Genomic DNA, 12,654 nt, shown 5'->3' on the forward strand with positions numbered 1-12,654 from the left:
AAAGGCAGAGTTTATGGTAAGCTTGTGATGATGCCAGTATCAGCCAGATTACAACCTGTTTCATAGGTCAGTCTTTAACAGAACAATGAAGGTGGGTTAGGTTGTTGAGGGGAGGGGGACCTACAGGCATTCTTTCCATTCCAAGAACTGGGCTGGTTGGAGCCAAGGTCGAGTTAACCTTGTTTAGAGGTTTTTTTTTTTCCCTAAAATCCCTAAAACAAAAGCAAAGCCTGGAAAGAAGCTGTACCAGCTGAATCTCCTCTCAGGGCCTACTTCACTCAGAAAGCCTGAGACTCAGCTTTTGGCCTGAATGACCCAGTGTTCAGCCTGAAAGTCAGAAGCAAAGGCTGGAAATGCTCCCTGTCTGGATTTTAAGCAAAACATTTGAAAGCCCTGCCGCCAAGGGCACTGCTGGGAGAGAGAGATTTCCTTAGAAGACTCCAAAGGCTGGGAAGAAGGTAGGGCAGGGATGGCAGGAAACTGCAGGATGTCTACAGCCTGGGGGGGGGGGTGAGGTGTGGTGGGGAAACCTGTTGATCTCCAGGCCCACACTGACCGGCACCGCCCAGCGCGCTGAGACCCTGGTCAGTGCCCCAGGTCGGGCGCCTGGGACAGCATTCCCGGTGGCGCGGCCCGGACTGGCCCCATAGCCAGCAACGGGAATTCAGACCAGACTGGAAGTGTGGTCAAAGCCACAGGAAAGTGTGGGGCATGGGAATTCATCTTCCATAGACTGAATGCCCGTCACGTCTCTCCAAAGGTGAAAATGGCAACCGGCCTCACCTCAGCACAAGTTTTTATGGGAGTGGGAGGGGTTCTGGCAGCGCGGGGCGGCCAGATCCGGGGACACAGTCACCTTCCCTAGGGTTGGAAGGGCATACAAATGAAATCTCAGCCCTAGGCCTTGGTGTACTAGCTGGGGTGAGTAACTCAAAGGTCACCGGGCCCCAAAACTGTTTTTTGACCATCTTAAGCCTTTCTTTAATCCTTAATGGGTGGGAACTAAAAACAAAACAACAAAATTCATCTTGAGATATTCCATGACCTTGGGGGAGGGGGGCGGGAGGAGGCAGACAGACAGACCGACAGACACGCGGAGACCGAGAGGGACTCGGGGAGAATTTAAGCGCGTGTGAGCATCTTAGCTGGAGAGCTTCCCGCATGCGGAGAAGCGGGAGTCCGCAGGGCGGGTCCGGGACGCTGGGACGGGCAGGGCGGGTTGCTCGGTGGCGTCCTTCCTCCGCGGCCCGGGCGGTGCGGGGCGTCCGGGCTCTCACGTTAGCCAGCCCCGTTCCGCGGCCCCATCGCGGGATGGACGACACCGGATGCCCCTTCGTGGTCCGAGGCTCCACCGGGCTGGGTGCGGGGCGGGGCGGGGGTGCGGGGCGGGGGTGCGGGGTGTGGGGAGGGCGGGGCGCCGGGTGCGGGGCGCGGGGCGGGGGTGCGGGGTGTGGGGAGGGCGGGGCGCCGGGTGCGGGGCGCGGGGCGGGGGTGCGGGGCGGGGTGTGGGGAGGGCGGGGGCGCCGGGTGCGCGGCGGGAAGGGGCGGGGGTGCCGGGTGTGGGGCGGGGGTGCGGGGTGTGGGGAGGGCGGGGGCGCCGGGTGCGGGGCGGGGTGCGGGGTGTGGGGAGGGCGGGGGCGCCGGGTGCGGGGGTGCGGGGCGGGGTGCGGGGTGTGGGGAGGGCGGGGGCGCCGGGGGCGCGGCGGGAAGGGGCGGGGGTGCCGCGTGCGGTACCCCGGCCCCGCGGCTCGCCACGCCCCCTTTTTGTCGGCCCACAGGGAGCCGCCTGTCCCTTTAATCGGCGCGTACCAAGTCCTCCGGGTCGGCGTCCGGCTCCCGCGCCCCGGTCCGCGGGGTCACTGGCCAGGGCGCCGGCGGGCAGGAGCGTGGGGACCGCGCTGCACTCGCGGGGGCCCCGGGCCGGTAGTGGCCGCGGGAGGCCGCCGGGAAAACCGCGCCCCGCGGCGCCCCCCGCCTGGCCCGTGGTCCAGTCCCAAGATGGCGGCCACCATGAAGAAGGCGGTGAGTGCGGCGCGGGGGCCGGGGGCCGGGGACCCGAGACCCAGGGGGCCGGGGGGCCGGGGGATCGGGGGCCCAGGGACCCGGGGGCCGGGACCTGGGGGGTCAGGGGCCGAGGGGCCGGGGATCTGGGGAATCGTGGGACCGGGGCGTAGGGACCCGGAGGGCCGGGAATCTGGGGGATCGTGGGGCCGAGGGGCCGGGGATCTGGGGGATCGTGGGGACCCGGAGGGCCGGGGATCTGGGGGATCGTGGGGCCGGGGCGTGGGGACCCGGAGGGCCGGGGATTCGGGGCGCGGGGGGCCGAGGAAAGCGCGCGGGCCTGGGTTCCCGGGGCTCCAGGCGTCCTGGGCCGCCCCGCGGGGAGGTCGAGGTCCGCCCGGGCCTCAGCCCGGGGTCTCGATCGGCCTCGGTTTCCCAGGTCCTTCGGGCCGCTGCCTGTGCGCCCGGCTCAGCCGCCCGTGCCCACCTCGGGCTCCCGGGCGCCTCGAGGCGGGCCCGGCCCGGAGCCCGGTTCTCGTGCTGCTCCGGGGCCTGCGGAGGACACAGCCCCCCAGCCCCCCTCCCCAACCCGGGGCCTGCGGAGGACACAGCCCCCCCCAGCCCCCACCCCGGGGCCTGCGGAGGACACAGCCCCCCAGCCCAGCCCCGACCCCCGGGACCTGCGGAGGACACAGCCCCCCCAGCCCCCCCCCCCCGACCCCGGGGCCTGCGGAGGACACAGCCCCCCCAGCCCCCCCCCCGACCCCGGGGCCTGCGGAGGACACAGCCCCCCCCCCCCGACCCCGGGGCCTGCGGAGGACACAGCCCCCCCAGCCCCCCCCCCCCGACCCCGGGGCCTGCGGAGGACACAGCCCCCAGCCCCTAGGGCTGCGCAGGACACAGCCCCCAGCCCCCAGCCCCGACCCCGGGGGCCAGTTGGTCCCTGTTGTCAGGTATAGCCTTTAATTCCATGAAAGACAATGGAATACACACATCTTTATTTATGAGCACAGTGTGCCATCTTACTGCAGTTCAGCCACAAGGAGATCAACGGTACATTTGGGACATACATATATAAACATATATATAATATATATATATATATATTATATATGTCCCATGGGTTTTCCCTCGATGCTTAAAAATGTTAAGAAAGTAAAGCTGATTAAATTGAAGTTTTACTGGGTGCCAGGCCCAGATCTTAGCATGTGTGTATTTCATTTTTAAATTTTGATCTGTTTAGTCCTTTGGAGAGATTTTGTTTAGTAATGGGGAAGCCGAGGCAGGGCACAGGTAGAAGGAGGCTCCCCCCCAAGTTTCTCAGCTGGGTGGGGTCTTGGGTGAGCTTGCCTTCTGCTCTTAGGCCACAGCAGGTGTACCTCCTTTGCTCTCCAGTGTCATGTGGTGCCACATGGTCTGAGCCTGTCTCTTCTGCTGCAGGGTGACCATCCTAATTTGTCCCGGGGGGGGGGGGTTCTAAGCCAGAAAAGCCCCCGTCAGCTCAAGGAGAATTGTTGACGGTTCACCTTGATTCACACAAGTATGAAACATGGGCGAGCTTCATCTCCCTCTGATTGGTCTCTTGTCAGGAATAGCCTTCATTTCCCTGAAACACAACAGTTATGGATGCCTGAGTTTTACACATGTGGAAACAGGCAGAGAGATGATGTGCAAACCTTGTAGAATGACGTACAGTGATTTGAACCTTGGACTTTGCCAACTTTGTGATTACCACATTTTTTTTTCTTGAGTCAGACAATGTTCTTGAGCCTGAGATGCAGCAAGCATTTTATGTGGTGGAGGTCACCAGGGAGAGCAGAGAGGAGGCCTGGCCTGTCTCGCAGCTCCTTGCAACTGAAGTCTGGGAAAGGCCCTTGTTTTAGATGCGTCCACCTGACTGACCTCAGGGCCTTTCAGTCCTCGCTCCCTTACGTGGGGAATGGATGGAACTCACACAGGCAGCTCAAACCCAACGCATTCTGTTTTCTATAGTGCTCCCTTTGTTTCTCAACTTCCATGAAAACAAAAGCGCTGCACCCTTGATGCAAAGGATCTCCTCAGGATGTGCTTTGGGTCTGATGCAGGCCCAGTGCATTTTTGGCAGTTGGGATGAGAGCCTGGTAAGGGGCAGGGCTACAGGCTGCTGCTGCCTTTGTGGCTTGCTTCAGCAGCCTCTTGCTTTTCCACCTGCCGGGAATTAAAATCCATGTATCTTATTTCCCTGGCCCCAAGAGACCAGGTAAGGGCTAGAGTTGGGGTACTGTGAACCCATTTCTCTTATTGGCAGAAAAGCTAATAAGACTGGATACAGATGCAGATACACTTAATACGTGTACACATGGACACATACACATACACACATGCACACATACCTGTGTGCATACTTCTGCATTGAATCGCCAGAAGCTTTTGGACCTTTGTGTAGACTAGCTGGAACTAGCTGGATTGAAATCCATTTCCTCACTTACTGGATATGTCACCTAGGCCAGACTGTTTCACCTGTTTTTCCATCTGTAACAGTGTTGGTGATCTGCCTTGCTAAGACTGGCCAGGAAGGTTAGCGGAGAGGAGGCACTTTAACAATCCTTAGCACACAGCCCTGCATCAGTATCAGCTGTTTTTAGATCATTTTACACACTTTGTCTTCTGAGCACTCTTAGCTTTTATTTGCAAATCACCTTAGCTGTTAATGTGGAATAGTAAACATTAAATTTCACCATTTTATAGTGAATTCTTTCTACTTAAGACAAATAGATAGGCTTTCCAGTAAGTGCAGGATTTCCTGTGAATGAAGTGTAGGCCCCAGTCCCCCCCCCCCCCCCCCCCCCCGACTACATAGCCACAGATACCTAGCCAGAACATCAGTTTGATTAAAAACTGTAGAAACACAGAAACTATCATTTCTGGTCAACAGTGTGGGAAGAAAATCTATTATGAAGTGTTTAACAGCGCTGTTTGATAATGCAACTTTTTTTCTTTTTGTGCCAGTAATGGGACTTGAACTCAGGGCCCGGTGCTATTCCTTAGTTTTTTCAAGGCTGGCACTGTACCATTTGAACCACAACTCCACTTCTAGCTTTTTGGTGGTTAATTGGAGATAGAAGTCTCGGAGCTCCCTGCTTTGGCTGTCTTAGAACTATGATCCTCAGGTCTCAGCTTCCTGAGTAGTTAGAATTACAGGCAGGAGCTACTGATGCCTAGCTAACTTTTTGCTTCTTGATGAAAAAATGTTTGTTTCTGCTCTTGGCCAAAATTTGGCTAAATTTATTGTCTTGGGACTTATTAACTATTTATATTTTCAAATGTTTGTGTAGTTTAGGGATAGATTCTGGATTTGTGAACAAGTCTTAAGCTCATGAAGCAAGTAGGAAGGCATCTGTGATGTTCGGTACCTCTGATTCCTGACCAGATAAGGACACACTGCATGTGTGTGTGTTTTGGAACAAGAGAATCAGCTAAGTTAGGACTTCAAAGCTCTACTTAACATACCAAACATTAAAACTTTTTTTCCAGGCTGCAGAAGATGTCAATGTCACTTTTGAAGATCAACAAAAGATAAACAAATTTGCACGGAATACAAGTAGAATCACAGAGCTAAAGGAGGAAATAGAAGTAAAAAAGGTATGGGAGATATTTATCCTATTTCTTTAAAAGTTTTCTACAGGGCAGGGATGTGGGGGGAGGGAAAGAGGGAGAAAAATGAGGGAGGGGGTAACAAGTTAGACAAGAAGTGCACTTACTGCCTTCTTTATGTAAGTGTAACCCCTCTGTTCATCACCTTGACAATAAAAAAAGCTCTCTACACTGTAGCTTTTTTTTTTTTTTTTTGTCAGTTGTGGGGCTTGAACTCTGGGCCTGGGTGCTGTTCCTCAGCTCTTCAGCTCAAGGCTAGCTAGCGCTCTACCACTTGAGCCACAGCACCACTTCCGGTTTTCTGGTGGTTTATTGGAGATAAGAGTCTCACGGACTTTCCTTCCTAGGCTGGCTTTGAACTGTGATTCTCAGATCTCAGCCTCCTTAGTAGCTAGGATTACAGGCGCCCGGCTTACACGATAGCTTTTTAAAACAATTCAGTTCATATAGGCATCCCTCTGTGAGCGCTTTGCTGTGATGACTCTACATTTTTTTTTTTTTTTTTTTTTTTTGGGTCTGGTTGTGGGGCCTGAACTCTGGGCCTGGGCGCTGTCCCTCAGCTCTTCAGCTCAAGGCTAGTGCTCTACCACTTGAGCCACAGCGCCACTTCCGGCTTTTTTCTTTTTGCTTATGTGGTGCTAAGGAATCGAACTCAGGGCCTCAGGCATGCAAGGCAAGAGCTCTGCCACTGAGCCACCTTCCCAGCCCCATCAGTACATTTTTATTAGTTCAAACGGAAAGTTTTTATTTGCTTTTGGAGATAGGACCTCACTTAGTAGCCCAGAATAGCATCCAAGTCTGGTATGCATCACCATAAAGTCGTTTTCAAAGAGGCACGAGATACCAGAGAGCTGGCTAGGGCTCGGTGTCGCTTTCTGTAGAAAGGCAGGAGTCACAAAGTGGGGAATTGCTAACAGGAGAAATCTTGGCACCTGCTGTCCATCAGAGATCCGTTGTTTGTAGCAATTTGAAAACACCCAGAGAACAGTGAGGTAGCTCCTCCGCGACTGTTAATGCAGTGTTCGGAGTGGAAAGAGTCTTCTATGCAACTTTGTGAAAGGTCCCTGGAAGAGTTGGGGTCCCGATTATCCATCCTGTCAGGGAACTTTGAGCCAAGGTGATTGCTGTTCGTGTTTGTACTTGTAGAAACAGCTCCAGAACTTAGAAGATGCCTGTGATGACATCATGCTTGCAGACGATGACTGTGTAATGATACCCTATCAAATTGGAGATGTGTTCATTAGCCACTCTCAGGAGGAAACCCAGGAAATGTTAGAAGATGCAAAGGTATGTAGGCGTGTTTGCCTGGATGAGGAAGGCTGATGTTTATTTATTTCAGGTGCCGGTATTCGGGCTTGAGCTCAGGGCCTTATGCTCTTGCTTATTCTTTTCCTTTTGAGGCTAGCACTCTACCACTTTAGCTGCAGCTCTACTTCCAGTTTTTTTTTTTGGTTAATTAGAGAGGAGAATCTCAGCCTTTTCTGCTGAGCCTGCCTTCAAATGTTGGTCCTTAGATTCCAGCCTCCTGAGTAGGTAGGGTAGTAGAGCCACTGGCATTTGGCCTGAAGTGTAATTATTAAATTAGGATTAATACTGTAAGACCATGTCATTATAGGTGGATGGGTACTGGACCCTAGCTAACTGAACACTGTGCAAATTTGTTTATCTGTTGTTGATCTCCAAAAGTGACGCTGACATCTTCTGTAGCCTGAAAAAAAGTTTTAATGTTTGGTATGTCAGCATGATTTTACTTAATTTGAACAGTGAACTGTAGTTATTCCTATGTAGAATCAGCAACAGAGCTCAGAGAGGTTATGGGACTTCCTGTAACACAAAGCCAATCTTTTGAAGTTAAAAGTGTTTAGAACATACAGCATGTTACAGGACTTAAAAAAATTTGTGGTGAACATTTTCACGGACTCGGTAGGTCTTGTCCTGTTTCTCTGTGGAGTTTGTTTTCACACTTGGGTCTGATAGGAGCGGTGTGTTCTCATCTGCCTAGTGTCTCTTCTCTAGCAGATACAGGGTCAACAAAAGTTTTTAAAACATCACTGTTTTATAACTTGTTTAATGTCATCTTTAATAAACCATGTTAATGGATATTTATGTGGTTTACTGTGTTCTTATGAACATGAATTCATTTTTAATCGTTGGCTTTAGTAATGTTTCAGTGTGCATCGATCTTTGTTCACAATTAGACAGTGGTTTTGAAGCAGTGACTAGAGAAGTGTAATTTCTGGGTCGGTGTGGACTCTGATGATACTGAGATGCATGATGGTCATGTAAAATTAGTCTCTGATTCACATGCTCTGCATCCAGAGAAAGGCAGCCACAGGGCCTATGTGCTGCCTTAATAAAGGAGGGGCCGCTCCCTCTTGCTCTCTCTCTGGAGAGAGTGAAAAGTTCTGCCACATACTGACCTTTCCTTTCTCTCCCCTTTCCCTCGTGCCCCCCTTCCTCTTCCAGCTTCTTCTCCTCCTTTTCCCTCTCTGTGTGCGAGGATCAAACAAACTCTGGACCTTTTTTGTTTTTTAAGTTTTAGTCATGATTTATTTTAGTAGGTTGATACCAAGTAGAAAGAACTAGAAAAAGAGAAGCATCGCCATCTGCTCCCCTCAGGAAAGTTCAGGCGTTGTGGTCATGTTGGGTCTGTTTTCTCATTCTTCATGGTTTTTGTGGGAAGTTAGGAAAGTTCATGTTGCAGGCATGCCTGTATGTATGACTGTGCAGACATCTTTCGGTACAGTTCTTTCTTTATTAGTCTATGACAACTTAGGAATTAATTTTTTTTTTAGCTATTATGGGCTTTAAGATCAGCAAAAATTGAGAAAATAACCATGACTTACTGTGCAGTTAGCAAATATGGACCTAAATTAAAAGTGCTTTTGACTTACAATTCTTCCCAAATATTTCAGAGATACTCAGGAATCATCCAGTTGAATAGGATTAATTTCAACTTTTTTCCTCCCCCAGAAAAACTTGCAAGAAGAAATCGACGCCTTAGAATCCAGAGTGGCAGCCATGCAGCGGGTGTTAGCAGATCTGAAAGTTCAGCTATATGCGAAATTCGGCAGCAACATAAACCTGGAAGCTGACGAAAGCTAAACATTTTATAATACTTTTTAAATTTGTTAAATAAACTTGAATATTGTTTTAAATGATAATTTTCCTTCTTCAAATGATATGGAAAGGAAAACTTTCTTTTTGTAAAATTTTCATTTATTTAATGGAAACTTGCCTATTTTCACATGTCTTGCTTATTTATTTTATATTTTTAAAAGAAGACAGTATTCATCTATGTATTTTACATAATGATTATATCAACTTTAGGGGCTTATGTCATGTTATTAAAATTGGTTCAGCAATCTTCCATGTTTCTATATTATCATTTAGAACAGTTGTTGGGATTCTCATTTATAAGAAGTTAGCACCGTGTCTTGTTGCTGAATTACCTGATTGCAGTTTCTGTCCAAGGATGGTGAAGGTCCCACAAAACCTTGTATAATTTTATACTTGTTTATTGTATCAGCAGGCATATATGTACATTATAAGTGTCTCATAGGTGTCTGTAAAGGAATCCTCAGCCATGATGAAGCATGAAGGTCTTCATAGAAACAGTAGAACAATGATAGATCATTCTAGAAATAGAGGAACATGGGACATACCTAAAGAAAGAAATGTTTAGTGCCTTCTTTTTAAGATTTCAGCTTTTTAAAAAAATGTTTTATAATTAGTTGGGGTTTCTACTGTTAGTGACCTGAAGTGGAGCAGTTGTATATTTGAAAGTAAGGTTTGTTTCTCACATAGCATGCACCCCACACTCACTCCCCACTTAAAAGCATCTAGGTTTGAGGACAGACTACCGTGTGTATGCACTTAGCCAGCAGATGGTGCTAATTCCCCACAGGACCAGGGGAAGGATTCCTAATACAGAAATGGTATTTTTAGGATTAATGTACATAATTTAAAAGAAATACTTTCAAGGCAGTAAACATTGCTTGTGTAATTTTGGAGTAATATAAACATTGATTCAAACTTAAAAGATAGATCACTTCCAGAATTCATAGCAACACATTTATATATTGCCATAAGTCCAAATGTTGATAATTAAGTTCTAGGAAATGTTTCTTACAAGGTACTGCTAGCCTGCATTTGGTTAATACTTGAAGCAAGGATGAGGAAGAATTCAGTCAGAGCACAGTGGGAAATAAGCATGCTCAAATCAGAATAATTTGGGAGAACTTGGCCAAGATCTGTACACCTTTATAATGGTGGGAAAGCAAGCAACTTCCCCCCCTAACCTCATGCCCAGAAAGGTTATCTTCAGCCGGGCACTGGTGGTCATGCCTGTAAGCTACTCACGAGGCTGAGATCTGAGAATAGTAGTTTGAAGCCAGCCCAGAAAGAAAGGGCCCTGTGAAACTCTTATCTACAATTTTAACCACTCATAAGCCAGAAGTGGTGGTGTAGTTCAAAGTGGTAGAGCTCTAACCTTAAGTGAAAGCTCAGGAACAGAACCCAGGCCCTCCGTCCAAGCACTGCAACTGATCCCAAACAAACAACAAAAAACTCAACCAGATTATTCCAATTTCTTATGACACACAGTTACCTGCCACCTCCTGCAGTATAAGCTCAGGGAAGAGAGCGGCCCCTCCCATCTTATTTCCCCAAATCCATCTGGATCTTTCCATTCCCTCCAGGAATTGGGAGGTTTGTAGAGGTCATTCGTGATGAGGAATGTTAAGTGAGCAGGCTGGGGCCACTGAAGGGTCCCTGTGTAACCACCATCCCTCCAACCTCTGGAGGGAGGTAGAAATCTGCAACTGCCTGGGACTAAATTGTGTTCAGACCATAACCAAACCTCATACAGAAGAAACATCTTAACAGCGATGGTGTAACTTGCACCCTTATTTTTCTCAGGTTATCTGTGAAAGTTGAGCATATCCGTCACGGGATTCTTGTTTTAGATTCATTCTCAAAGTGTCCATTGCCTTTTCTTATTTTTGTTAATAGGAAACTCCTATTGATAAACTGTTCACTTCTGTCTCAAAGGCAGTTGTGGGCTGTAGCCGGGAGTTAACATGTAAATGTTTTGGTCTGGGTGCAGAACTCAGCCTGGGTGCTGTCCCTGAGCCTTTTCACTCAAGGCGAGCACTCTACCACTTGGAGTCACAGCGCCACTTTGGTTTTCTGGTGGTTCATTGGAGATAGTCTCATAGACTTCCCTGCTAGGGCTGGTTTCAAACCGTGATCCTCAGATCTCAACCTCCAGTGTAACTAGGATGACAGGCACGAGCCACTAGTGCCTGGCACTGCTAAATTATATTAGACAGGAATTCTGATATTTATGTGCAACATACTATTTTCAAATAATGGATTAAAATTTTTTTAAGCCTTGTAGACAAAAGATTTGAATGTAAAATTTGATGATAGGCTGCTAGTTTGCAAGCTTCAGGTGTACAATGTGATCTGGCAAACCCAGGTTTCTGTTAGGAAGTAGACAGTTTGCTCGGTACTGACATCTGCTGGACAGTCACATGGCTGCTCCAACCACTATTACCACCCTTGTTCAGACTCTGAAAGCTCTAGTCAAGAGCATGTCTAAGCTGCTGGCTGGTGGCTTATGCCTGTTATCTAGCTTTGGAGGAGGCTGAGACCTGCAGATCACAGCTTGATGCCAGCTCAGGCAGGGAAGTCCATGAGACTCAACTCCAGTTAACCCCTGGAACTGGGTTCTGTGTCCCTGGCTATTTTTATTCAGTGTGTTTACCAGGGGCTATCTTGTGTGTGAGCCTTGTGTTTCAGATGCAGACACTGTGGCTTGGAGTGGGGAATTACCCAGCGCAGGCGCTGTGTGGGTGCGCGCTGGCTCCCTGATGCTCTGCAGGATTCCTGCTCTTCCCAGGACGCACCTGTCATTGCTTCTCAGAGGGACCATGAGTGATAATAACACAGCAAGCATTTCCCACAAAGCCTGGGCCACAGCAAGGGCTCAATAATATTGTCTGTTGTGATGATTCCAATGAAAAGCCAGAGGCTCACAGAGGTTGCTCAAGGCAGCTAAGAGACATTGCATTGTGCAGTTTTGGTCATGATTGTGCCACCTCCGCAGAGGCGGGGAGGCACACGGCTGCTCCGGAGGTGTCCCCCTGAACAGTGTTTACACTGGGCAGCTTTCTGTTCCTGAGCTTCTTCCCCCATAAGAACAACATCAAAAAGTGCATTTAAGGACTGCTTGGCACAAAGACAAGCAAAACACAAGCTGGGTTCTAGTCACTGGTTTTCCTGATTTTTAAATGAAAAGTCGCATCTTTATGGACCGCCAAGGGACGGAGGCCTTCTGTGCTGTGCCCGCTGCGTCCGGTGGGGAAGCCTGCTTTGCCTCGTTGCGGATGACCCTCCAGGTACAGGGCGGGGCTGGGGGGAGTGAGGGGGTGGGGGAGGGGGTGGTGAAGATGTGGGGTTTTGAAACTCGGCCTAAAAAATGTAAAATAATCCTCACATGATTTGGGATTCTTGTTCTCTGGTTCTTAAAAAAAAAACTGCATGGATAAAGAACTCATCCACAGAAACCAGGTGGCGATGGCTTACCCCTGCGATCCTAGCTACTCAGGAGGCTGACAGTGGCAGGATTTCAGTGTGGGGCCAGACCTGGGCAGAAAAGTCAACAAGACTCCATCTCCAGAGTAACCAGCAAAAATCAAGCCTGGAGGCCTAGCTCAAGTGCTGAATCAGCAATCTGAGCACGTGAGTTCAAACAGTAACACACACACACACACACACACACACACACACACACACACACACACACACACACACACACCATTGCATCATAAAATGGCATTTTGGCTCCAAGGACAGCAATGGGTTTTTGATTTAATGAGTGAAGAATCATAAAACAACCCAATAGGGAAAAATGCAACTCATGGAAATGATTTTATCTGCTTTGGAATGGTGTTAATGGAGTTGATGACAGGTAGAGAACTGATATCAATGACAAACCCTGCTTTTAGGTTTGTG

At 49.4% G+C, this 12,654-nt stretch overlaps 1 protein-coding gene across 2 annotated transcripts; it reads left to right on the forward strand.

The window, feature by feature from the left end:
* Positions 1–847: 847 nt before the first annotated feature.
* Pfdn4 (prefoldin subunit 4) lies at positions 848–9,000 on the forward strand. Of its 2 annotated transcripts, none has more exons than XM_069990030.1 (4): positions 848–921; positions 5,515–5,622; positions 6,781–6,921; positions 8,608–9,000. In XM_069990030.1, the coding sequence occupies exons 3-4, from the start codon at positions 6,820–6,822 to the stop codon at positions 8,737–8,739; spliced, it is 234 nt and encodes a 77-aa protein (XP_069846131.1). In that variant the 5' UTR covers positions 848–921; positions 5,515–5,622; positions 6,781–6,819; the 3' UTR covers positions 8,740–9,000. The 2 variants fall into 2 exon arrangements, with proteins under 2 accessions (XP_069846131.1, XP_069846130.1); XM_069990029.1 differs by lacking the exon at positions 848–921 and adding an exon at positions 1,796–2,022.
* The last annotated feature ends 3,654 nt before the right edge of the window (positions 9,001–12,654 follow it).

Source organism: Dipodomys merriami, unplaced genomic scaffold (genome assembly GCF_024711535.1).
Source record: "Dipodomys merriami isolate MVZ:Mamm:240054 unplaced genomic scaffold, mDipMer1.0.p SCAF_39, whole genome shotgun sequence".
In the NCBI taxonomy this organism is placed as follows: domain Eukaryota; kingdom Metazoa; phylum Chordata; class Mammalia; order Rodentia; family Heteromyidae; genus Dipodomys; species Dipodomys merriami.

Coding starts and splice junctions, on each gene's coding strand:
- Pfdn4 (XM_069990029.1), top strand. CDS start 1,999: ATGGCGGCCACCATGAAGAAGGCG. Junction 2,023..5,514: donor CGGCCACCATGAAGAAGGCG/GTGAGTGCGGCG, acceptor CTTTTTTTCCAG/GCTGCAGAAGATGTCAATGT. Junction 6,922..8,607: donor AAATGTTAGAAGATGCAAAG/GTATGTAGGCGT, acceptor TTCCTCCCCCAG/AAAAACTTGCAAGAAGAAAT.